This window comes from Scyliorhinus canicula, chromosome 17, assembly GCF_902713615.1.
Source record: "Scyliorhinus canicula chromosome 17, sScyCan1.1, whole genome shotgun sequence".
Taxonomy (NCBI): Eukaryota; Metazoa; Chordata; class Chondrichthyes; order Carcharhiniformes; family Scyliorhinidae; genus Scyliorhinus; species Scyliorhinus canicula.
Window position 1 is genome coordinate 57724440 of NC_052162.1, and position 26858 is coordinate 57751297.

A 26858-nucleotide genomic window follows, 5' to 3' on the forward strand; every position below is an offset into this window, starting at 1 on the left:
GAGGGGGTGCGAGCGAGAGTTGTCAAGAGGAGGGGTTAATCTGACTGGGACAGGGTGAGAGTGTTCAAACATCAGGCAACAAAAAGAACTCAGACACCTACCATTTTGCAGGCTGTGTTGGTGACAGCAATTGAGCCTCAGTGAGCTGGATTCTCCCGTCCCCCAGCCGTGTTTCTTGGTGGCGGGAGGCAGCACGTTGCTTGCTGGCGGCTGGACGCTCAGTTCCCACCGCTGTCAATGGGATTTCCCATTGAAGCCACCCCACGTCACTGGGAAACCCACGGGCGTGGTTGCGCTGCTGGTGGGAACAAAGAATCCTGGTGCTGGTGAATGGCCAGAGAATTCCGGCCATGTCTGCTGGCAAAAAAAATCCCGCACACTTAAAGGGGACTTGCAGCTAATCCTGCAGACTGTCAAATCTGAGTCACCAATCCACAGTCACCTGTACTGTCTCAGAGCTCGTGACCCCAACTGTTCATCCTGCAACCCTGTTGCTGTTGCGATTGATTCAGTTTTTGCTAGACATTGGCTGGAAAGTCTCTTATGCTCAAATTGGATTGAAGGTACACGCAATGTATGCTTCCATAAACAACAGCTTGTAACTGCATAAAGACTAGGCTCCAGTTCTATCCTTCACTGCCTGTTGGAGTTCTAAACTGAGGATAGAAATTTCAGACAAATGCCAGTATTTGTCAATAATGTCAGAACCATGGTGCTCTCAGTTACTACAATACTTTATAGATTTGTAAGGGTTGATTTCGAAGTGATAAGCAAAACAAAATTCTCAAGAAATGTGTTCCTTTAATAATTAAAAATGATTACATTAGATTGATGTCCTGGTTTAGCTTTATAAAATCAACTTTGGGTTTGAGATAACTTGACATTTTTCACAACTAAAACTGTATAAAGATTCCAATTCTATTTTAATCATTTAACCAATTTCATGTTTGAATAGAGCTGCATAAAATATTAAACAGTTGGTTGTTTGATTGACTTTGTTATTTCCAAGAAATACTGCAGAATATCATCTATAGTGAAGTTCATCGTTATGCCGGAACCAGGATAACACCGAGCAATCGTTTCTTCAAACTCCTTGTACTGTCGTACAAACTCTTCTTGCATAGTAGACCACACTACCTGTGGAATTAGTAAATTAATCATTTAGGGCATTGTATTTTCTGGAGCCACGTCACAACCATTTTATACCATAGTTTAATTGAATGAGCAGTGACAACACATGCTGTTAATACAATTTCTTCTTCTGTAATAAAAATAAAGTAAAAAGGGATAGAGAGAAAATTAGCTGCGAGTATCCACTCAGTTGTGCTGTTTTTAAATCAATTCATCTGCAATTGGCAAAACTAGCTCAATTTTGTGCTGGTTTACAAAGAATTGTGATAGAAGTGGGCTTTGTCCACAAATCTGGCCATGCCCCAATCACTATTGGGCGTTTTCATTAACTGCATTAATTTGCAGATCTTTGAGTAGAGGGGGCAAAGATTATGCTGCCTCTTTTGGGCACAAGGATACTAATAGATATGCTTCTAAAACTTTTATATATATTAAATATATATCAATAAAAAATTGTGAGGGAACTTAACTCATTATAACTAGCAAATGTTTCTCTCTACTTGTGTGAAGTAGTTATAATTTATTTAAAATCCAATTACTCACAGGTGGTCGGCTCACTGCAATTTACAGGAAAAAATTATTTTATCAAAAACTGCACCAAGTTACACATTACATGCATCAAGATGTGCTTTTGAAATCAATTTTTCAAACAAATTGGGGCAAGTGGAAAAAGTGGCAGTAGGGACAGTGATCATTGCATCATAAAGTTGAGGGGTGGGATTCTCCATTTGCCGACACCGAAATCGCGAAACGCGATTGCGCGGAAAATGGGTTCCAACCACAAAATCGTGGCAGGCACCGTTTTGATGCTAAATCGCAATTCTTCGTCACCTCGACAGTGGGGTCAATATGTACCGGAACACATGTAGAGTAGACACTGCTTGCAGATCATCAGCGGGCATTACCTGGTATTCACCGGAGCCTCCACAATTCTCCGCCTCCGATGGGCTGAGCTCTTACGGCGCGGTTCACTTGTGCTTTTAAAAATCGTGAAACCGACCTCATGGCTGATGAGGAAAGAGAGAGGAGGTACGACACAGAGAGGTGTGACTGTGGGCTGCCGGGCCGGACATTGGCCGGGCTGCGCTGGGTGGGGGGATGCGGGGGTGGGTGGTGACGGGGCATCAGGCCAAGCAGCTGGGGTGACCTACCATGGGACTGGCCGATGTCCAGTCCCAGACCCCGATCACTGTAGCCACTACTATCGATCCTGACATCGGTTCTGCAGACTGACACCGGCTGGATGGGCGCCCCCACCCGCCCACCCCACCCTTTGCCACGCTCCACCCCCAACCCAGCCGCAACCCACCGGCGGCCCATCCAGGGCACTGCCCGCAGTAGCTCCTACAGGGGACCGCTAGAAAGGGCAGTGTCAGGCGACAGTACCCCTGGCGTCAGGGATGGGCGCCATGGCCGAAGGCCCCTGTAGCACTGGCCATCGGAAGGTTCAGGGGTGCGGGAATGGGGTGGACACACGGGGGCAGAGCCCACAGTGCCAACCGGGGCCACCATTTAACCCATTGTACCTGGTTCAGCACAGCAGGTACGCACCATGCTAACATGTCGGCCTTTCACCCCCTGCAGACACTGGATATTGGAATTCAACTAGCTGAGGTGACCCACCATGGGACTGGACGATACCCTGCGGCTGTACGAGTTATCGCTGCTCGAGGAGGCTGCAGCAGCAGAGCGCGCAGCAGCAGAGCATGCTGCAGAGGAAAAGGTGGAAGCCGCCCAGGATAAAGAGCAAGCCGCCCAACAGGCTGAGGAGGTGACATGAAGCTGCCGCATGAGGCCTCGTGTGCACTGGCAAACACTGTCATTTAAGAACCTGTCGGACTGGGCATGCCGACGAAGACTCCGGCTGAGCAGACAGTGCGACATATCTGCGAAATGATGGCACACCTGGCACCATAGGGGTATGGGACAGGGCACTCGCTCCCAGTGGCCATCAAGGAGACGGGTGTCCTGAGATTTTATGCGATAGCGTCCTTCCAGGCACCGAGTGGGGACCTGTCAGGAACCTCACAGACCTCAGTGCAGATGCATCCGCGCTGTCATGGAGGCCCTATATGCTCAGGCGGCACAATACATCTATTTCAATGTGGACCGAGCCCACCAGGGTGCCTGGGCAGTGGGGTTTGCCGCCATCATCGGGATGCCCCAGTTCCAGGGGGTGATCGACGGGATGCAGGATCCTCTACGAGCATCTGCAGATAACAGTCCACTCTACACCAACAAAAAAGGGTACCACTCGATCAATGTGCAGCTGATATGGGACCATCAGCTGTGCATCGTTCGGCTCTACGCCTGATACCCGGGCAGTGTGCACGATGCCTTCATCCTGAAACACACGACGATTCCTGATATTTTCGAGATGCCCCACTCATCTGGGGATTTGCTCCTGGGATGACAGGGGGTACCCACTGCGGTTGTGGCTGATGACACCTATCCGGAGGCCACAGACTGATGTGGAGATCTGCTTAAATGCGCCCAGGCAGCAACCAGATCAAGCAGTTATTTGGCCTCCTGAAGATGCGGTTCAGGTGCCTGCTTCACTCTGGACGGGCCTTCCAGTATGACGCTGGGAGGGTCGCCTGCATCGTAGCGGCCTGCTGTGTCCTGCACAACATCGCCCAGCAGAGGGGCGGTGTGCTGGAGGAGGAGGATGAACACCAAGCCTTGTAATGAGGAGGATGTGGAGGAGGGTGAGGCTGGGCAGCACATGGCACCTTGGCAGGCACGGGAGACTGCACGACGTGTGCGACAGGGCAAACGCGCATGGGACGCTCTTATTGCTTCCAGGTTCACCAGTCGGTGAACCCCCTCCCGCCTGCAACTTCCTCCGTGATACATGCCTGCCGCACTAAGGGGTCTGGGCCCTGGGTTGGCTGTAACAGGGGGTCTGGTCCATGGGACGGAGGATGATGACAACCTGATCTGCGATGAGCTCTGGTGCTCTGCATTGTTTGACAACGTCTGACTCCTGATCACGGTAGCACTTTCCACCGTCCACCTCGGCGATCTCAGGATGCGAGCCGGCCATTCTATCAGACGGTCCCATCGGATCCCTGGGGTGAAGGTGAGGTGATGGTCGGGTGGAGCCTAGCCCACCTCACCAACAAGGTCTGCCCATATCCCCCCCCCCCCCCCCCCCGCACCATCTCCATGGCCAGCCCACCCCTCACACCCATGTGACAGAGCACCGAGTAACAGTGGGAACAGGTTTTTAATGTGAACGTGCCAACTTAACTTCTGCCTAACTTTCTGGCCTTACAAGCCCGAACGCAACGTCTAGGTGGTTCCCCAGAGGGTACAGCAGGAGTGGAGGCGGTCTGCTGTGATTCATGCCGTACGACCTGGATACGTTGGCTGACGTTTCGTGGGGCAACCCGGGCCTGGATAGGCCAGGCTGTTGCTCAGGTGTCCCGGATGGTGTGGTGCTGCCCTGTTCTGTCCCGCCAGATACACCAGGGACAGGAGGGGATGGGGGTGTGTGGAATCTGAGGTGCTGCAGTTTTCCAGCACCTCCCCTGCGGGAGTCACCAGCAAGGGCCCCATTAAAGGGCAGCATGGTAGCATAGTGGTTAGCACAATTGCTTCACAGCTCCAGGGTCCCAGGTTCAATTCCCGGCTGGGTCACTGTCTTTGCAGAGTCTGCACGTTCTCCCCGTGTGTGCGTGGGTTTCCTCCGGGTGCTCCGGTTTCCTCCCACAGTCCAAAGATGTGCAGGTTAGGTGGCTTGGCCATGCTAAATTGCCCTTAGTGTCCAAAATTGCCCTGCGTGATGGTTGAGTGGGGTTACTGGGTTATGGGGATAGGGTGGTGTGGGCTTGGGTAGGGTGCTCTTTCTAAGAGCCGGTGCAGACTTGATGGGCCGAATGGCCTCCTTCTGCACTGTAAATTCTATGATACATCTTCCTCCCTCGGGGTGGCCCTTGGGCTACTCCACGGTACGGGGGTGCAAGCAGAGCTATCCCCCAAAATTCCCCCACCACCTGGAGTCCTGGAGGCCCGCTCTGGTCTCAACCAGGGTCTCAACATGCTGACGGCTATGGAGCACAGAGAGTAGACCATCTCCGTCTGGGACTGCGCCACATCATGCTGCGACTGTGCCACCACCTTCTTGGTTTGTGTCACATTAGCCAGTGACTGCGCTATCTCCCTCTGGGACTGGGCAACCTCCCTCTGTTTGCGCAACGTCAGCGCCTGGGCAATGCTGCCGACGTTCGCAGCTATGACCTGTTATAACTGGGACGTGCTCAGAAGTGCTACTGCAATTTCCAGGTGGTTCCGGCACCTGGTCGCCTGTCAGACGGCAAACCTGTCCTGGTCCTCGGCCAATGCCTGCACAGAATGCCCCAGGTCTTGGACATGTTGATCCAAAACCACGACTGTCACCCCCAATGACTCCACCGCGGATGCCACCCATGCCGTGTTGGCCTGGATGGCAAGCATTGTTGGCACCACCTCCTGTTCCTGCACGCGGTTTGACTCCTCCAACTGCACCTGCAGGTGCTGGATGCTCGCCGACAACCCCTCATGCAGTCCCTGCATCTCCACGATTCATGGGACTGACCGTTCCAGAAGCCCGAAATCGGTCTGGTGACAGGTAATTCCTTGGATTGACCTGCCCTCCGACTGTCCATCCCCTCTGGTGTTCCTACCACCACCTGCTGTACCGGATCAGCGGTGTGGTGCCTACCCCAGAGTGTGTCCCAGGAGCCTCTTCACTACAGTACCCAATTGTGGTGAGTTTCTTTGGGATGGTGGAGGGGGTTGGAGACAGCTGTGATGGAAAATCATTGTCATCCTCCGACCCAAGCTCCGGGTCTCTTAAATCTCAGGCAGAGGACTGGTGTCCGTGCTGCAATCCCCGTCACTGCTCAGTTCACGCAGAGGGCTGTGGCACAAGCTGGGGATGGGGGATACCGGATGGACCCATCCCATTGCCAGCAGGTCCTGCAAACCATAAGACAAGATGCATGATAAGATTGCAGGCTGGAAGGGGGGGTCTGATGGTGGTGGGCATGAAGGTGTGGGTGGTCTCGGGGCAAGGGTAGTGTGCGCGTGGTGTGGTGGAGGTGAGGGTGGTGTGGGGGTGTTGTGAGGGTGGCTTGGGGGTGAGTGTGGTTTGGGGGTGAGGGTGGTCTTGGCGGGGGTGGAAGGAGGGGATTGACAGGTGAAATGGGGACCTGCAACTAAGCGGGGTCTCACTTCCTCACCTGCGGCCAAACTTCACCTAGGGCGACCTCCCTTTTCTCCGGTTCACCTACTACGTCCAAGGCCTTCTGCTCTGCCACAGTAAGCGGCTGCAGTGAGGTCCCCCTCCTGTTTTCTCCCGCTCCCTGTGGTTATACGCAGCCTTTCCTTGGGCAGAGGTGGGGGGGAGGAAGCGGGGGGGAGGAAGAGAGATAGTTCAAACATAAAGCAGCATTTGACAGTCCGACACATGTGGCCCAGGGGTGGGTAACTGGTGATCTCAGTGGCCAGGGTACGTGATCATGGCAGCCGGCATGGGTGCCGACACGTGGTGCAGGAATGGGGTTCGCCCACCCTTGGGTGAAAGGGAGGGGGGTGGATTCGGGTTATGGGTGTGATGGATGGGGTTAGTGCCAGGGGCACTATTCATCCTGGCCACCCCGAGGAGGTCATGCAGTTTTTCACGGTACTACTGGCAGGTCCGGATGGTGTTGCCCATTGCACTGATGGCCTCTGCCACCAGTGCTCAGACACGGCGAATGGCAGTGGCTGGCAGCCTCCTTCCCAGGCTGAGTACAGGGTCATCCGCCTCTCCTCCAATACGTCCAAGGGGGTCTCCAGCTCGGCATCGGTAAATCTTGGGGCTGCTCTCCTCGCTGCCATTTTGTTGGCTGTGATAGTGTGAATGGGGAGTGTGTGTATATGCGGCTGGAGCTTGTCAGCCTCCTGAGTGCCAATCACGGAACCGGCGAATCTGGCTGTTTCTCATTGGAATCGATTGCGTTCCACATGGCGCTGTGCTGGCCCTTTTTTTAAAATATAAATTTAGAGTACCCAATTTTTTTTTCCAATTCAGGGGCAATTTAGTGTGGCCAATCCACCTAACCTACACATTTTTGGGTTGTGGGTGTGAAACCGACGCAGACATGGGAAGAATATGCAAATTCCACACGGACAGTGACCCAGGGCCGGGATTCGAACCCGGGTCATCAGCGCCGTAGTCCCAGTGCTATCCACTGTGCCACATGCCGCCCATCGATTCTGGCCCCTTAACAGTAGCAGAATCGGTCCAGGTGCGGCGCCAGTTATTCTGTCGTGGAAGTCCACGAATTCTGCGCCGGCGGCAACACTTAATCTTAGAAATGGAGAATCCGAGCAGCACGGTGGCGCAGTGGGTTAGCCCTGCAGCCTCACGGCGCCGAGGTCCCAGGTTCGATCCCGGCTCTGGGTCACTGTCCGTGTGGAGTTTGCACATTCTCCCCGTGTCTGTGTGGGTTTCGCCCCCACAACCCAAAAGATGTGCAAGGTAGGTGGATTGGCCATGCTAAATTGCCCCTTAATTGGAAAAAATTAATTGGGTACTCTAAATTTATTTAAAAAAAAGAAATGGAGAATCCCGCCATAGGTTAGCAGACCTCAAACTGAGCATCAGTGAGCAGATTATTGCTGATTAAGTGTCACTTGATAGCACTGTCAACGCCATCTTCCATCACTGCTGATGATCAAGAGTGGACTGATGAGGTGGTAATTGGCTGGATTGGACTTGTCCTGCCGTCTGTGGACACAACAAACATGGGCAGTTTTCAACATTTCCAGATATGTGCTAGTATTGCAGCTGTACTGGAACAACTTGGCTGGGCGTGTGACTAGTTCTGGAGCACGTCTTTCAGTACATTTGCTGGAATACTGTCGTGGCCCATCGCCTTTGCAATATCCAGTGCCTCCACTATTTCTTGATATTATGTGCACTGAATCTAATTGACTGAAGACTGGAATCTATGGTGTTGGAGACTTCAGGAGGAGGCCGAGAGAAATATTCACTCAGCAATTCTGGCTGAAGATGGTTGCAAATACTTCAGCTTTACCTTTTGCACTGATGTGCTGAGCTTAAGGGTGGCATGGTGGTACAGTGGTGAGCACTGCTGCCTCACAGCGTCAGGGACCGGGTTTGATTCTGACCTCGGGTGCCTGTCTGTGTGGAGCTTGTACATTCTCCCCATGTCTGCGCGGATTTCCTCCAGGTGCTCCGGTTTCCTCCCACAATCCAAAGATATGCAGATTAGGTGGATTGGCCAAGCTAAATTGCCCCTTAGTATTCAAAGATTTGGAGGATCGATGAGGTTACATGAATTGGGCGTGGGGGAGGGTATCTGGAGTGCTCTTGGTAGGGTTAGTGCACACTTGATGGGCCGAATGGCCTTCTTCTGCTCTGTCGGGATTCTTTGGATTCCCCCATCATTGAGGATCAGGATATTTGTGGAGCCTCCTCCTGAGGTTAGTTGTTTAATTATCCACCAACATTCATGACTGGCTGTGGTAGGACTGCAGATCTTAGATCTGACCCCTTGGTTGTGGAATAGCTTAACTCTATCCATCACATACTGCTTATACTATTTGGAAAGCGTGTAGTCGTTTGATGTATCTTCGTCAGGTTTGTACCTCATTTTTATGTATTCCTGGTGCTGCTTCTCGCATGCCCTCTTGCATCGTTATCGAACTACGGTTGATCCCTCGACCTTATTATAATGTGAGCGGGGAGGGAGTGAATATGCCATAGATTGTACTTGATTACAATTCTGCTGTTGCCCACAGTAACTCTTGGATACCTAGTTTTGAGTTGCCCGGTCTGTTCAAAATCCATCCCATTAACGTGATGTAAGTGCCAAACAAAATGGAGGGTGTCCTCAATTTGAAGACAAACTTTGTCTCCACAATGACTGTGTGGTGGTCACTCCTATCAATACTGTCATGGACAGATGGACAGAAACAGATAGATTGGTGAGGACGAGGCCAAGTAGGTTTTTCCCTGTTGTTGGCTCTCTCACCACCTGCCACAGACTCAGTATTGCAGTTATGTCCTTTAGGAATAGGCCAAGTCAATCAGTAATGATGCTAATGAGCCACTCGACATTGAAGCCTCCCAACCCAGAACATTCTCTGCTCCTGTCCCCTCAGTGCTTCCTCCAGGTGGTGTTCAATATGGTATTCAGTACTGAATCATCAGCTGGGGGCGCAGAAGATGGTCATTAGCAAAGAACAAAGAACAAAGAAAATTACAGCACAGGAACAGGCCCTTCGGCCCTCCCAGCCTGCGCCGATCCAGATACTTTATCTAAACCTGTCTCCTATTTTCCAAGGTCTACTTCCCTCTGTTCCCACCCGTTCATATACCTGTCTAAATGCCTCTTAAATGATGCTATCGTGCCCGCCTCTACCACCTCCTCTGGTAAAGCGTTCCAGGCACCCACCACCCTCTGCATAAAAAACTTTCCACGCACATCTCCCTTAAACTTTCCCCCTCTCACCTTGAAATCGTGACCCCTTGTAACTGACACCCCCACTCTTGGGAAAAGCTTGTTGCTATCCACCCTGTCCATACCTCTCATAATTTTGTAGACCTCAATCAGGTCCCCCCTCAACCTCCATCTTTCCAACGAAAACAATCCTAATCTACTCAACCTTTCTTCATAGCTAGCACCCTCCATACCAGGCAACATCCTGGTGAACCTCCTCTGCACCCTCTCCAAAGCATCCACATCCTTCTGGTAATGTGGCGACCAGAACTGCACGCAGTATTCCAAATGTGGCCAAACCAAAGTCCTATACAACTGCAACATGACCTGCCAACTCTTGTACTCAATACCCCGTCCGATGAAGGCAAGCATGCTGTATGCCTTCTTGACCACTCTATCAACCTGCGTTGCCACCTTCGGGATGTTTCTTTGCTAATGTTTGACCTGATACCATGAAACATTATGGGGTTTGGAGTCAGTGTTGCAGACTCTCAGGGTAAATCCCTTCTAACTGCATACCATTCGGCTGGCACCTTTGGTGGGATGATGATGTCTGGGGCATTGTAAGGTTCTCTGAGCACGACTACATTAGGCTGTTGCTTGACTAGTCTGTGGGACAGCTCTTGTAATGTTGGCACAGGTCCCCAGATATTAGTAAGGAAGACTTTGCAAGGCCAACAGGCCTGGGTGTGCCGTTGTTGTTTCCGGTGCCTCACTCAATGTCAGGTAGTCCATCTGGTTTAATTACTTTTAGACTTTTCTGTAGCAGTTTTATCCAACTGAGTGGCTTGCCACGCCACTTCTGAGGGTGTTAAAAAGTCAACCCCATTTCAGAGGGTCTACAGTCACATGTGGACCAGGCCAGGTAAGGATAGCAGATTTCCCCTACATTAGTGAACCAGATAGATTTTTAATGACAATCAACAATGATTACTGTTACTGAGACTAGCTTTTTAATCTCCCGATTTATTAATTGAATTTAAATTCCATCAGCTGCTGTGGTGGCATTTGAACTTCTGTCACCAGAGAGGCTCTGGATTGCTTAGTGCAGTGAAATTACCACTATGTCACTGTCTTCCTTATCATTAATCTCTTTTTTGAAAGCCATTGGTAAAATATTCTAAATGATCTTACTTGAAAGCTGGGTTCCTGGGCCTTTAAGTAACATTGTTGCTGGGCCACTCTTGCAGATGGATACTTGCTCTTTGGTGAGTGACAAGCAAAAACATACAATGGACCTGTATAGTCCAAACTTGGAACTTGAGCCTCACCACAGGCAGCAGGGCTGAGTGACAATGGGGACTGTTTGTCAGGTGATATGCTTCTGGTGCACACATGGTACACATGCATGCAACTCTTTTCAGCATGGAGTATCAAGCAGGGTGTGCCAGAAGCTGGTTGAAGTGCTTCAAGAGAGGGCATTTTCTTGAAACGGCACTACAGAAGTCAATGCTATGCATACAAATTTCGTGCCCTCCACTTTTAATAGCTGTTCTATGAATCGACCCACCGCAACAGAGTCAACCTACTCAATTTGTTACTGGGCTCTTCTGCATGGTTTCAGTTTTGATTTTCTACTCAATTTCTATTTACCTGTAAAAGGGTATCTTCGTCACTTAGATGCTTGACAACTTTTTTGTAGAGGTTTTCCAGAGCCTTCTTCACCTCCTTGCCTTGATATTTCTCAATTACCTTCCTCAGCTCCTGTTTGCTAAATGCCAGTTGATAGCTAACTTCATCCTCTTTGACACCCTGTGCAATACGAGCCTTGACCCCGTCAAAGAAGATCTGTAAATTAAAAATATCAATTAAAGTTTTTATCACAAACAGTTCAATACACAACTAAACAGTTTAGAGAATTACTATTAGAGAGAATAAAGCAAATATTTAAAGAAAATATTCTTAATCCTCATTTTTTAATGCAGCAGGTAAAGTTGTGAGCAGTTAAAAACAAGTAAAATATTTCTTCTCTGTTTAAACAGCGTCTGCCTGTACTACAGAATTGGGATCCAGCAGTATCACACACCAAAATAGAGGCAGAGGTGCAGACATCTCCATATATCCAAGCAGCAGTGTCTGCAGAGACTTCACTTGAATTGAGAAACCATCACCAAATTATACCACATGTTGCAGTGAGTCTTGCAGCTGAAATCCATGCTAGTCACAGTTTTGTCAATCAAAATGTTCAAAACTGAGATCAAATGTCAGGGAGGAGCATCAAGGGATCTGGATTAAAGTCAAGTCAATAGAGTTGAGGTACAGAACTTGAGGGGCAAGCACACCCCTTATGCTAGGGTCTTCTGATTTGGTTAGTGGTCAGGGACAGTGGGGTGTGACAGTGAGTGAGACAGGAAGGGGATTGAGAAGGTACAAGTGGAGGAGCCTCAGCCTTTGCAATTGTCCAACAGGTTTGAGGTTCTTGCAGCTTTTACGATGAGAGTGGACGCTGCAGGCTGGATGGGTAAACTTACCAAGGCTCGGTGGTGCAGGAAGCCATTCAAGAGGGGGCAGTACTAGGAATGTAGTGATGGTAAGGGACAGTATAGTCAGAGGAATAGACACAATTCTTTGCAGACGAAAGCATGAATCCAGAAGGCTTTTTTGCCTGCTTTGGTGCCAGGGTTTGGGGCATCTGCTTGGAGCTGGAGAAGAACTTGCAGTGGGATGAGGAAGATCCAGTGGTCATGGTTTATAGCTGAGAGATTGGAGGACTCGGCTAGTAATAGATACAGGATGACAAAAAAACAGTATAACTGATGGTAATTAGGGAGAGTAACAGTAGACGTTGCATTTGTTGCTGTCTTAATTGTTGGTCTCTGTATTTATTGTTATCAGAGACTACTGGTATCCCTAATCGTGCTGGCCAATAAGGGGTATCCTTGGTATACGCTACCACTGACACTTCCCTCCCAGGAAATACAAAATCAGAAACATTGATCAAGGTTTTGCAATTTAATGAAATGATGGTTCTGGGCCTATAGATCAAGAGAGCTTCGGCAAATCTGTAAGAGAATAATAGGGGAGCAGATTTTGAAGCATAATGGATTCAAGGATACTTGACATTTCAGAAAGACAGGAAGCTAGGAAAAAGTGGTAGGGTAATTCTGTTAGTTATTAGTATAATAGCGAGAGATGACCTTAGTGTTACAAAATATCAAGATGTAAAATCAGTTTGGGGAGAGGTAAAAATTCACTATGGGAGTAGTCTATCGATCCCCTAACAGTAACTGCAATGTAGAAAGGAGTGTACAGGAAGAAATAAATGGGAGTTTGTAAGAAAGGTACTGCAATAATCATGAGGATTTTAATCTACATATAGATCGGACAAAGATTGGCAAAGGGACACTGGAAGATGTGTTCAAAGAGTGTTTGTGGAACAATTTCTGACAGAAGCAGGTCCTAAAGCCAACCAGAGGGAAGGATATTCTATGTGTAATGAGGCAGGATTAATGACCACAGTAAAGGAGTCTCTAGGTAGCTGTGATCATAATATGATTGGATTTAGCATTCAGTTTGAAGTTGAGAAGTGTGGATCTGAGGCTAGTATTTTAAACTTAAATAATGACAATTACAAGGATATGAAAACAGAGTTGGCTAAAGTGAACTGGGAAATTAGGTTCAAGTATAGGACCAGGTGCAGTAGTAGACATTTAAGGAGTTATTTCATAACACTCAGCAAAGATATATTCCAGTGAGAAAGAAAGACTTGAGGAGAAGGATGCACTATCTGTGGCGAAGGAAATTAAAGATAGTATCAAATGAACAATTCTGTAACAATTAGCGGTAGGTCAGAAGTTTGGGCAGCACATGGTGCTGGCAGCACATCAAACAGTGGGCGGCGCATGGTGCAGTGGTTAGCACTGGGACTACGGCACTGAGGACCTGGGCTCGAATCCCGGCCCTGGGTCACTGTCCATGTGGTGTTTGCACATTCTCCCCGTGTCTGCATGGGTTTCAACCCCACAACCCTAAGATGTGCAGGCTAGGTGGATTGGCCACGCTAAATTGCCCCTTAATTGAAAAAAATAATAACTGGGTATTCTAAATTTATTTTTTTTAAAATTAAAAACCAGCAAAGAATGACTAAAAAATGATGGAGAAATGAGTGAAAGCTAGCTAGAAATATAAAAACAGATAGTAAGAATTTCAGTAAGTATTTAAAAATGAAAAGAGTAATTAAGGTGAGCATTGGCCCTCTCGCTGGTGAGTCTGGGGAATTAACAATGGGAAATACGCAAATGTTGGAAGCATTGAACAGATATTTTTTATCTGTTTTTATTGTAGAAGACACAAATAACATCTCAGAAATATTTGTAAATGAAGACGTGTAAGGAAGGAAGTAACTTGAAACAAATATAATCACCAAGGAAAGGGTACTGACAAAATTATTTGAACTAATAAGTTCCCTTGGCCCCCATCCTAAGATCTTAAAATATAAGAGAGATATCACATGCATTAGTTGTAATTTTGCAAAATTCCATAAATTCAGGAAAGGTCCCATCACATTGGGAATTAGCAAATGTAACGTGAGGGGGTTGAATGGGCCGGTTAAGCGGGCCCGCGTGTTTTCGCATCTGAAGAGGCTGAAGGCGGACGTGGCCATGCTCCAGGAGACAGGGGGAACTCCTGCCCCCAGTTTTGTTTCCCCCATCCTGGGGGAGTGTTATTGCATACGAAGGGAGAAGCCCATCCCTAATGGATGTTATTGTGTCAGTCAGTAAATAATTAATATTTTAAATCCCTAAGCCCCTGGGAGCAGAAGTTTTAGACTATATTGTTTCTCACAGTCTCAGTAGAAGGAACTGAAACTAGTTTTAAGAAACTGGGGCATTGTAAGGTTCTCTGAGCACGACTACATGGTTTTGTGAGAGAGAAACTGTGTTTGGCTAATCGCAGAATTCTTTGAGGTGGTAACACCATGGACAAACGGAAACTTGTAGATGTGGTACACTTGTATTACAAAGTTTTATCCCACAATTTCTCCATTTACACAAAATGATGGTATTGGGGTGATATATGGAGCAACTTCCTTCCATTTACGGCAGGCAATTTTCTTTGGGGACCTATGTCTATCAATTTCCAAGAGGGTCCCCTAAATTATAAAATTTAGCTGCATTACTTTTTTAAAATATATTCATTTACGGGATATGGGCAACGCTGGCTAGGCCAGCTTTAATTGCCCAGCCCTAGTTGCCCTTCAGAAAGCTGGTGAGCTGCTTTCTTGAACCACTGGAGTCCCTGAAGTGTAGGTACACCACAGTACTGTTAGGGAGGGAGTTCCAGGACTTTGACTCAGCAACAGTGAAGGAATGGTGATAAATTTCCAATTCGGAGTGGTGACTTGGAGGGGAACCTCGAGGTGATGGCGTTCCCAAGTATCTGCTGTTCTTGTCCTTCTAGATGATAGTGGTCATGGATTTGGAAGGTGCCGCCAAAGGAACCTTGGTGAGTTATTGCAGTGAATCTGGTAGATGGTGCACACGGCTGCCACTGGTCGTCAGTGGTGGACGGATTGAATGTTTGTGGAAGGGAGAGCAATCAAGCAGGCTGCTTTGTCCTGGATGTGTCGAGCTTCTTGAGTGTTGTTGGAGCTGCACTCATCCAGCCAACTGGAGAGTATCACATTACATTCCTGACTTGTGCCTTGCAGATGGTGGACAGGCTTAGGGAGCTCATGTGAGTTACTTGTCATAGGATTCCTCATCTTTGACATGCTCTGGTAACCTCAGTATTAATATGGCTAGTCTAGTTCAGTACTGGCTCCAGTCTCTTCCCAACATTAGCCTCCTTAAATATTGGCAAACGCTTCAATAAAAGCTGCATAATATCTGCCCCTTAAAGACCCACTCCTCTCCCCACCTTCATTTATAGGTAAATTCTCTAACAGAGACATCGCTACGTCTGGAATTCAAATGCATTTTATGAAGCTTGAACTTGGAACGCCAATCAGGGTCAGTGTCGAGTAGATAGAGCAGCAGAGACAAATTGTACATACTCCTATTTCTGGTCAGACTCGTGCCTGATTGTAGGACCTACCTTAAAGATTCAAGTTAACATTTTAGTTTTACATCAATTATCCCTTAAACTTGGGTAATAGATGCATGGAGATCAGGCGTGATCTTTTTATCACTAACTCAAGCCAACAATGTAATTTTAAACTTCCAATATCAGTAATATTCCTTCAAGTTGCTTATAAAGATAAATAAGGCAAGGTACAAACATTTAGTTTCTCCAAAGGTTGCCCCAGGTATTTAGTAACATAGAGATCACGATGGTCTGAATATTTTTGGACGGCTTCTTTTTTCCGATCTTCAAGACTGGGGATTTTCAATTCGGAAAGGAAGAGGTAAATGTGATGAAAATTCTCCATTATCACCACATCCGGTGGGGTCTTCAGATTCATTGAGGCAATATTTTCAACTTGAAATGGAAGATAAATTAAACAGCAGATGAAGAACTCTGAGAACATCAGAAAAGTACTCAATGATAACAATGACAAGAGGACAGATTCAAATGGCTGGATTTTTTTTTGAAGCAGTTTCTAGACAGAAGATTTTATGTATTGAAAGGTGAGAAGCAGCTTTATTCTGCCATTCTGATGAGTACGTGTGATCAAATGAATTAACCTATAAAAGTTTTATGTATATTATTCAAGATTTGTCTTCTTATTAATTACATATTTAACAATTTAGCGTGGCCAATTGACCTACCCTGCACGTCTTTTTGGGTTGTGGAGGTTGAGAATGTGCAAACTTCACAGGGTCAGTGACCCGGGTCCGTGATTGAACACAGGTACTCAGCGCTGTGATCTTTCCTCATCTAACTCTATCTGTGTAACTCTCTATTTCGTCTTCATTTGCTTATGTGTAACCTCTTCTTAAATACATCTACACTGCTTGCTTTAATCACTCCCTGTGTAAGTTGCACATTCTCACCACTCTCTGGTTAAGGAAGCTTCTTCTGAATTTTATGTTTGATTTCTTCGTAGCTATCTTACATTGATGGCCTCTAGGTTTGTTCTTCCCCACAAGTGGACCCATTTTCTCCACCCTCTCTTAAAACATTTTATTGGAGAAAAGAGATCTAAACTATTATTCATCTTCTCATAGGTACACCCCTACATTTCTTATTTCATTCTGATGAATCTTTCATGTACCTTCTCCAGTGCCTCTATAACTTTCTAATAATATAGCGATCCAAAATGTAGATAGTACTCCAGATGTGGGTTAACCAAGACTCTTTACAGGTTTAGCATAATCTCTTTAGTTTTCAAATTTGTCTCGAAAGAAATCCTACTCCTTGGTTGGATTGTTATCTCCTTGTTAACCTGTATTTCTACTTTTAGTGATCTGTATTTATACTTCCAGATGAGGGCAGCAGGGTAGCATGGTGGTTAGCATAAATGCTTCACAGCTCCAGGGTCCCAGGTTCGATTCCCGGCTGGGTCACTGTCTGTGTGGAGTCTGCACGTCCTCCCCCTGTGTGCGTGGGTTTCCTCCGGGTGCTCCGGTTTCCTCCCACAGTCCAAAGATGTGCAGGTTAGGTGGATTGGCCATGCTAAATTGCCCGTAGTGTCCTAATAAAAGTAAGGTTAAGGGGGGGGTTGTTGGGTTACAGGTATAGGGGATACGTGGGTTTGAGTAGGGTGATCATGGCTCGGCACAACATTGAGGGCCGAAGGGCCTGTTCTGTGCTCTACTGTTCTATGTTCTATCTATTTGTTTCTTTACCCCAATTATATTCTAATTTTCTAATGTGCAACCTCCTTAGTTTTCCTGCCAAAATGTAATACCTCACATTTATCTGTTTGAAGTTAATTTGCCAATTATGTCAGTCTGCAAGTTTGTCATATTTTTTTTGTAATCTGCTGCAGTCCTCCTCAGTATTGACTACTCCCCAGTCTGGTGTAATCTCCAAATTCCGAAATAGTTCCAAAGTTTTAATCATTAGTATAAATTGCAACAATTGTGATGCCATCATTGATCCTTGTGGATCATCACCTTTCACCTTCTGAATAACTACCCTGTGCCCTTAATCTCTAATTTCTGTCATGAGGTCAGTGAGTTATCTATTCTGCTACTTGTTCCCTAATTCTGCATTCTCTGATTAAACCTATTAGTCTACTATATGGTATCTTATTGAAGCCATTTTGAAAATCTAGATAAATTACTTGCATTATCTTTGTCCGTTCTCTCTCTTTTTTCACAACACTCAACAAGGTTAATCAAGCAAAACTTTCCCTTTTGAAATCAATGCTATTGTTGTGTTTTTGGTTGCCAGACAATATTGTTCAATTTCCTCCTATTGTAGGAATTCACTTTCATTATTTTCCACACTACTGATATTAAGACAACTGCTCTAAAGTTCCTTAATATGTCCTATTTCCTTTATTATACATAGTTATAAGATTAGTTATCCACCGGTCTCCTGACACTATGAGCAGGGATTAATGCAGTCCGCCACAACAGAAAACATGATGGCTAGGGCCACTTAATCATGTAAAAGTGGAAAAACTACCTTAAATTAAATCGAAGGACGAAAAGGATGACAGGAATTCCTGGCCGCTGGTGAGCCAATTGACACCCACTATCCATGAGCCCACCACAATTTAATGATAGATCAGGGATTATAATACTCTGTGCTTCAGCATCAGGATGGGTTGGGGGAGGGGGGGGGGGGGGGGGGGGTGACACAGGACCACTGATAGCTATCCCCCCCTCTACCCCCATGCCTCCAATAACCCCTAACCACTCCTCTCCCATGATTTTCATCCTGCCTTCACTGAACTTTGATCTGGGATCCCACAATAATTCCTGGATCTCTAGTGATGCATTTTTGCCAGCAGCTCTCAACAGGGGACAGTTGTAATGCTATGCAGCTTAATCTCCATGTAGTGGCCACTTAAATGCCAGAAGGGACTTGATTCCATCGGGCCTCCACCACGGAACAATTGGGGATTCCCTGCCAGTATTCTGACCAGTCAGAACCTAGTCAATCCTATAAAATCCCATTTAATACCTATCTCAAATTAACTGTAACAATCCTGTAGTTGTTATAACCTGCCTGCTTACCACTGGCTAAGGACTAATGGCAATCCCACAATCCTTTGGGAGTATGAGCTTCCCCAATGAGGGGGGGAGAAATCATTAGCAGAATCCCTGCATAAATAAAGCTGGCCAGTTTGGAACCAGCTAGAGAGGAGTGAGCAGCAAGGGAGTTGCTGCTGCTATTGTGTATATATATGTTATTGTAATTAAATGTTATTTCTTTCTATCGTTCAATTCGTGCCGGATTCTTCGTGGCCCTCACAAAAGTAGTATTGGCTTTGCTAAGTCTTTCCGAGATTCTTTAAAATGTGCAGATGCAATCTATCCTGACATGGATTTTATCCTCATTAAGTTTGATTAGTTTAATATTTCTCTGATTTTTATTTTAAATACAGCTAACTCATCATCCAATGTTATGTCTCCCTATCCTGTTTGATGATAATAACAAAGCAAAGTAATTATTTAATCTTGCTGTCAATTATTTTACCATTGCCTGTCCATCATAAGTGGCCCTATTCCCAGCCTGACTTTCCTCTCTTTATTTACCTGTAAATTGATTTACCTATTTACCTGTATAATATTTTATTGTTTTGTTTTATGTTCTTGATAAATAAACTTTTGCCTTCCTAATTGTTTGACTTCTCCTCAAATCTCTTTGTAATCGCCTTTGTTATGCCGCTCTATTGCTACCTATGCAAGTGTTTTCTTTCCTGACCCTCAATTTTTGTCTTTATTCATCCAAAGTGTCTCATTAGTGTTTAGATGTTCTTATTTTTCAGCAGAATAGATATTTTCCTTTTAAGTGTTTCCCATTGTTGTTCTAATAATTTCTTTCCAATTTCGCTCATTGAGTTAGATGTAATGCAGCTTGTTGGGCAGGGAACATGTGGCAAGGTCTCGGCTGTTCACGCCAGTGGGATCTTCCGGCCTCGCTGACAGTACATCCCCACTGCGGGTTTCCTGACAGCGTGGGGTGGATGCAATTTGAAATACCATTGACGACGGCAGGACCAGAAGATCCTGCCACCAGCCAACGGTGTGCTGCCCCCTGCCGCCTTGAAACATGCTGTGTGGAGACCAAAGAATCTTGTCCATGGTATCTGGACTCACTTAATCACAGAAGAGGCCCCGCATCACTCTCCCGGTGGTCGGCAACTCTCCACTGTTGTCAGTGCCACTGGGAGTGGCGGCTGGCGCCTGTAATGCGCCCACCAGAGGCCCAGGATCAGAGGCCGAATTAAGGGCTCCAATTAACATCCGGATAGGGAAACCATCGAAATCCTTTGTTGCTTTGAGTCGTATGGTGCGACCTAGTAAATTATTCACAATGACAATGGTAGTCTGCATAATGTGATGAGTAAGACTGGAGATTGTAACAATTTACATCCACTTTACAATATATAGGAACACACTCTTGATATGACATTAGAGCAGTGAAAGGCAACCTAGGCTAGTCTAGTTTAAAAACAAGTTATAGCAAATGCTTAAACACTTATATTAATAGAGCTATCAGCTGCAAATGGTAAAAACAAAAGTAATATTTACAGTCAATGTTGTGTGCAATCAGCACGACCCTCATTGCACATGCCCTTGCTTTACATGTGTATCACTTTAGTCATGCTGGTAGGAAAAGAACGACGCGGACAGAAACCAGTGGAATCTGGCAACCCTGCGCATTGGCAATGGTCAACAAAATGGCTCACGGGCTGTACTCAGAACTCTGATGGGCCATATGTGGCCCCTGGGCCGCAAGTTGCCAACCATTGCATCAGACGGTTCCATGTTGCGTGAATGACAGATTAAGTGTTGGACCAAGCAATCCATTGGTTTGAAGTTCATTTAGAGGAAATGGCCAATAAGACGGATTTGGTAATCCTGCGCTCACACTCTCATTCCCCGTGTTTCATATAGCAAGGCTGGACAACGGTACAACAGCAATTCAGCTTTTCAATGCTGCCTTTGTAGCTCCTCCTGGAAGATGTTTACTTACTACTGGTGAAGACTGTTGCAATTATTTTATTGTAAGCTTTATCCAGATCACCTCTTCTCTCAGCATTCTTAAAGATAGCTTCAGCAACAGTTCCAAACTCTTCAAATCCAATTACAAATGGCAGAATACCAATCTTAGTCTTCTTTGGGACCTTAGCTTCTTCTATTTGCTTGCACAATGCTGACTAAATTAAAATAAAAGAAAATGGGGGTGACTCATAATTACGTAGAGTAAAAACAGTCTTCCATAAGTTTGATGCCTTTCTAACACATTTTAATGTCAACTTCGTTAAGAACACATTCTATGGGCAGCACGGTGGTGCAGTGGTTAGCACTGCTGCCTCATGGTGCCAAGGTCCCAGATTCAATCACAGCTCTGGGTCACTGCCCGTGTGAAGTTTGCACATTCTCCCCGTGTTTGCGTAGGTTTCGCCCGCACAACCCAAAGATGTGCAGGGTAGGTGGATTGGTCATGCCAAATTGCCCCTTAATTGGAAAAAATGAATTGGGTACTCTAAATTTATTTTTAAAAAGAACACATTCTATTGCACTGGTAAACATTATGGATTATTGTTTAGCTTGACATTACATTTTTAAAAGTTGCTTGCTTGTTTTCCTGAATTCTTGCAATTTTTTGACTTCAAAAAAACCGGCTTTTCTTTGAAATTATCTTTTTCTTTAATCTCACACGTGCAATTATTTTCTCTTTTTTTAACTTGAACAATTTGATATTTTATTGGCAATGTCAAATTACATTAATGAATCTGAATATATTGGGCCAAGGAATGATTAAATAGATCACCTAGATAATTACATTAAGATGAAAATGTAATCTTTGTGAGCTTGAAATAGTTTTAGTAAACTTTCAATTACAATTTCTGAGTTAGGCTGGAAACTGCATCAAAAAAGTCTTCCGTTTATTTAATATATCATAGCTTGTCTATTTGCTTATCATCTAGGGATGCCCTGCTGAAGGCAGGTGTTTCTTAAAAGAATCCAACAAAGCACTATTGGTTCACGAAGAACAACCAACGCAGTCAAATATCTTTAAATGGGAAGTGTCAAGACCAACAAATTCAGTGTGAAGCCTGCTGGCTCACTAACTTACAGACTGTATAATCATGGACTTTACAGTGCAGGAGGCCATTCGGTCCATCGAGTCTGCACCGACTCTTGGAAAGAGCACCCTACCCAAGGTCCACACCTCCACCCTATCCCCATAACCCAGTAACCCCACCCAACACAAAGGGCAATTTTGGACACTATGGGAAATTTAACATAGCCAATCTACCTAACCTGCACATCTTTCGATTGTGGGAGGAAACCGGAGCACCCGGAGGAAACCCACGCACACACGGGGAGACAGTGACCCAAGCCGGGAATCAAACCTGGTACCCTGGAGCTGTGAAGCAATTGTGCTATCCACAATGCTACCCTGCTGCCCTTTTACTTTTTTTATGAACTCTAATTTGGACAATCTATCCTTCCTCACTCTGTAATCTGTGGTTTTGTGTGTAGTTGGTGTGCAAATTAGATGGGTATTTTATTATTTTACTTCGACCAGTTCAATTATAAAGCTAACCTTTCTTTGATAAACTCAAGCAAACCTGTTGGTTCTTTTATGATCACAGTGCGTAAACAGTTAACGCTGACTGAATTGGCAAGTAATAACAATAATCTTTCTTGTCACAAGTAGGCTTACATTTACACTGCGATGAAGTTACTGTGAAAAGCCCCTGGTCGCCACAGTCCGGTACCTGTTCAGGTACACAGAGGGAGAATTCAGAATGTCAAAATTACCTAAGTATATTCTTTCAAATAAAATAAAGAGGAGAGGACAGAGAAGAGAGTCATTCAACATCTCCTCATCTGGCCCTTGGGGTCAGAAACCTGGGAGTCTGATTCTGTGATCAACCTACAGACAAGACGAAAGTGGCAGTGGGAACCAAAATGATCCCTAGAAGTAACTTAAACATTTCAATGCAGGATTTCTTGCCGTCTACAGCGCTATATTACTAAGAAAATGTCCACATTCGAAGCCTTGGAACAGTTTAAAAGTCCTAGCCATTGAAAGGTTACGGAGTAGAGCTGGCATTTAGGCAATAGATTTTCATACAAAAGTTAATAAACCCAAAATCCTAAAACCTGTGGGTAACCATTCAAAACTGAACTTGAAGAACCAAAAAAAGGCGTAGAATTTGAAACACGGGCTAGCACAAGCGAGGATACATATCTTTTTACTGCAAATGTAAAATGGTCATGTGATGTGCTGATTTCTATCTGACAACAAGCCTATGTGGCTTGTTTACCATGGGGTCAGGGAGCCCAAGTGAAGAATAAGGTACAAAACGTTTACACCTGAAACAAAGGCACGAGCAGCTGGGGATGACTGGGCAGATTTTATGGGCGGGACTGTTAGTCTGTTTGGGACTTCTAAAGAACTGAAAAGCACTTTTTGCACTTGATATTCTAATTTTTAAAAATAAGAAGGAAATCCTTTAGCAGCTGTGAGTGATGTTGGATCAGTAAAAAGTACAATTTTGCAGAGAGAGAGGGCAGAAAGGTATAACTGTGGCATGGGCGTTTTGTTCACTTAGAAGTTAAAGGATTGTTACAATCACAGGAGTTCTGAGAAAGATTTAAACAGAAAAGTTTGTTCAGCAATTAAGGGCAAATCTGCATAGGAGGGAGTACATCTAGTCCCAGCCAGACCATCCGATGATGCCGGTTCCCAAACTGGCCAGCTTTTATCAGTAGGTTTTAATGAGCCCTGTTGTTGGGCCTCTGTCCCTCAGCGGGGGAAGCTTGTATTCCAGGAGCCCCACGGGGAGATCAATCCGGTCGTCCTCATAGGTTTCGTGGACGTTATTACACCCCTCTCCCCTGAAGTCCGCAAGCCCCTCTGGAGGCCTCCATCTTTGCTTCACCTGCAGTTGTGCATCCAACAGTTGGGGAGCTACGTCAGATGTGTTGGGGAGCGTCGCTTCCGTGTCAATCGTCTTGTGGATGCTGCTGGCGACCATTCCCTGGTCAAACTGTAGTCCGAGACAATGGACACTTGTGTCTCCATGTCTGATCCTGAGTCTTCCATCTAGCACATCTCTGTGTCCTGGCCCCTTGGGGATGTTGCCCGTTTCGCCCTTGGGTGACAGGCAGGAGGAATGGAGGGCTGACACATCCGGCGGGGCTGGTCCTGGTGCGGGATCCCTGCCTTTAAGGTGGTCCATGTGCTTTTGCACCGTCTGCTCCTGGTTTTCAATGTGTACAGTTCCATGTCCAGTCATTTCCACTACATTCCTGGTATCCACCGGGCACTGTCTCCAAAGTTCAGGACATATACGGTGCTGTGGTATTGTTTCTGGAAATCCTGTCTCCTCCCCACTTTCCCACCAATATCAGACGAAGGTGGGCCTTTGGCCCATGAGTAGTTCCCCCAGTGCCATTCTGGTCGTTATGTGTGGCGCAGTACGATACCTGAATAGGAACCGCACAACTTTGTCTCCATCGACCTCGTGGTCTGCTTGTTTATGCTGTTGCTCGTTCTGGGTGAGTGTGCTTAACACTCAATTTGGCTCTGTTTCGTTACTTAGCTTTGGAGTCGCCAGGTATCGTTAAGATACTGCCACAAGTTTCAAGGTCAAGTTCAAAGCAATAAATCCATACACCAATTAGTAAGTTCAAACGAGACATGTTTATTATGTTACAGTAATCTATTAATCATGCATATAAAACTATAAGACTAGGCTAATCCTACCACTAATAGGCCAAATACTTATCTGGATAAGGGGACTGCCAGATCAGGGAACAATGGCCTCTAGCTTTGTCCTGGGTCCGCAGGCTTCCAGTAGTTATGGACTAAAGGGGGGTCAGGAGTGTCTACTCTCGTAGCGTGCGTTGTGACACTTATTTGTTGGCAGTTGCTGTCCAGACCTCTCCTCCTCAAGGTTCTTCTGCTGCAACGGTGTTCTGCTTGGAGGGCTGGCTGGTCAATGAGAGGCTGGCAGAGAGAGAGAGCTGGGGTCGCGGTCTCTGTCTTATACTCCTCTCAGGGTCTTGCGACCACCTGGGCGGACCCTCTATACTCTCGCAATGTTTTCTTATCATAGTGCTGTCTGGTTTCTGCAGCAGTCAGAACTGGTTTCTGCAGTAGTCTGAATATACAAGCGCTTTGCAAGCTGCTTGCTTTTACAACATGTCCAATTTCCCTGCATTCCTTGCAATCTTCCATTTTGTGTTGGGCAGTGGTCACCCCAGGTGGCTACAATGCCCCTCTTAAACGTCTGTACTGTCCGCTCACCCAGGCCATTTGAAGAGAGGTGGTATGGGGCGGTCCAAATGTGCTTTACTCCATTCGACTTCATGAAGTGCGAGAATTCCTTGCCAGTAAAAGGGGCGCTGATATCCGTAACGAGCACTTCCGGGATACTTTGGGTACTGAACAAAGGACGCAACTTCTTGATTGTAGTCCTCGAAGTAGTGGACTGCATTCGATCGACGTCCAAGCATTTTGACTGGATGTCCAGGAACATTAGCGAGTCTTGAAAAGATCCGGGGAAATCGGCATGCAACCATACCAAGGGTCAAACTGGCCACTCCCGAAGATGAAGAGATGCTGCTGGTGGGAGTTTTTGATGCTCCTGACATGCGGTGCATTGCTGTACCAAGTGCTCGATACCACCATCAAGTCCTGGCCACCACACGTAGTTCCTGACGAGCATCTTCATCTTAGACACTCCCAAGTGTTCATTGTGCAGGTCCTGCAATATGGCCTTCCTGCTTTGGCTCGGGGCCAGAACACGGGTGTAATGATGCATGGTTGTATTATTATTCACCGACTGACCACTAAGAGTCTCATTAGTATATAAGTGAATGTTAGAGTCAGGTGACCTCAGACTGACTGAAGAGCTGGAAGAGAGGTTGCTTGTATATGAATATACTGTTATTCATCTGTTGTTTTGTATGTGGTTGACTCACAGTTAATGTTACTAAATTGTTTATAGCTTATCTGCAAGTGTTCTTGTAATATAAATCAGGCGATCCGACAAGAACATTACAATGGGGAACCTCACAGGACAATGCTGTCCTCCATGCTAGGCTCTTGCTTAGTCGTGAAAACCTGCAGCTCCTCAGCTAGTCTTCCCTGCTGTTGTTATCCTCGCTGTAAATTAGCTAAAATTGGGTCCTTTTGTGTCCACTCATGAATCTGCGACGCTGTGATCGGCAAGGTGTCCATAATATTCAATGCAAATGCGACTTAATTTTCCACTGTGGAGACAAGGGGGAGGGGTGAGTGATGGGCTGTTGGCAATGGGAGTTGGCTCAAGATTTGTGCCGCCGGGCGATACTTGAACACATACTCGTATGGCACCAATAGTAGCATACAATACTGTATCCAGGCCAACACTATTGCCAGGATTGCACTGTCCTCCTTAAACAAACTGAGCAAATTTATGCTGCTATAAACGTATTAGTGGAAATTCTTGACCATGAAGGTGACGGCCAGCCTTTCCTCCTTGATCTGAGTGTACCAATGTTCTGTATAAGCCAAATGCGTGGGCTATTGGCTTCTCTGTCCCATCTCCTCCTCCACCTTGATGCCATATGGGAAGGCATCACATGTGATCAAAAGTAGCCTGGAAGGGTCGTAATGCATCAGCAGCCTTGAGAATGACAGTTGTCCCTTCACCGTGGCAAATGCATCTTCTTGTGGCGCCCTCCCTGCCCAGTTCTGGTATTTTTTAAGGAGTGCCTGCAGCGGTGCTAGAATGGTTGCAAAGTTCAGGATGAATGTGGCATAATAATTTACAGGTCCGAGGAACAATTGTAGTTTGGTCCAATCCTCAGGTGTGAGGGCGTTTGATGGCCAGTACCTTCTCCTTCATCGGATGCAAACTGTCCTTGTCGACCCAGTACCCTCGGATATGACAATCTACAAGGCACAAGTCAGAAGTGTGAAGGAATACTCTCCCAATGCCTGGATGAGTGGAGCTCCTACAACACTCAAGTGGCTTGTCACCATCCAGGACAAAAGCAGCCCACTTGATTGGCATTCCTTCCTCAGACATTTACACCCTCCATCACCAACACACAGTAACGGCTGTGTGTACCATCTACAAGCTGAACGGCAGGAACTCATCAAGCCCTTTTGACACTTTAGATTTAGATTAGATTTATTGTCATGTGTACTGAATAACAG

At 46.2% G+C, this 26858-nt stretch overlaps 1 protein-coding gene across 7 annotated transcripts in view; it reads right to left on the reverse strand.

Annotated features, from left to right (window-relative positions):
- Positions 1 to 781: 781 nt before the first annotated feature.
- LOC119952071 (exocyst complex component 1-like) overlaps positions 782 to 26858 on the reverse strand; it is a 121579-nt gene continuing 95502 nt past the window's right edge. For 4 of the 7 annotated variants that reach the window (XM_038775611.1, XM_038775609.1, XM_038775608.1 and 1 more), the window contains 4 exons: positions 20664 to 20847; positions 15847 to 16046; positions 11220 to 11414; positions 782 to 1137 (listed from right to left, as the gene is read on the reverse strand). In XM_038775611.1, the coding sequence (XP_038631539.1) occupies positions 970 to 1137; positions 11220 to 11414; positions 15847 to 16046; positions 20664 to 20847 (747 nt within the window). In that variant the 3' untranslated portion in view covers positions 782 to 969. Of the gene's footprint in view, positions 1142 to 11219; positions 11415 to 15846; positions 16047 to 19783; positions 19984 to 20663; positions 20848 to 26858 lie in introns of those variants that run through there. The other 3 variants (XM_038775610.1, XM_038775613.1, XM_038775614.1) reach the window with 3 other exon arrangements.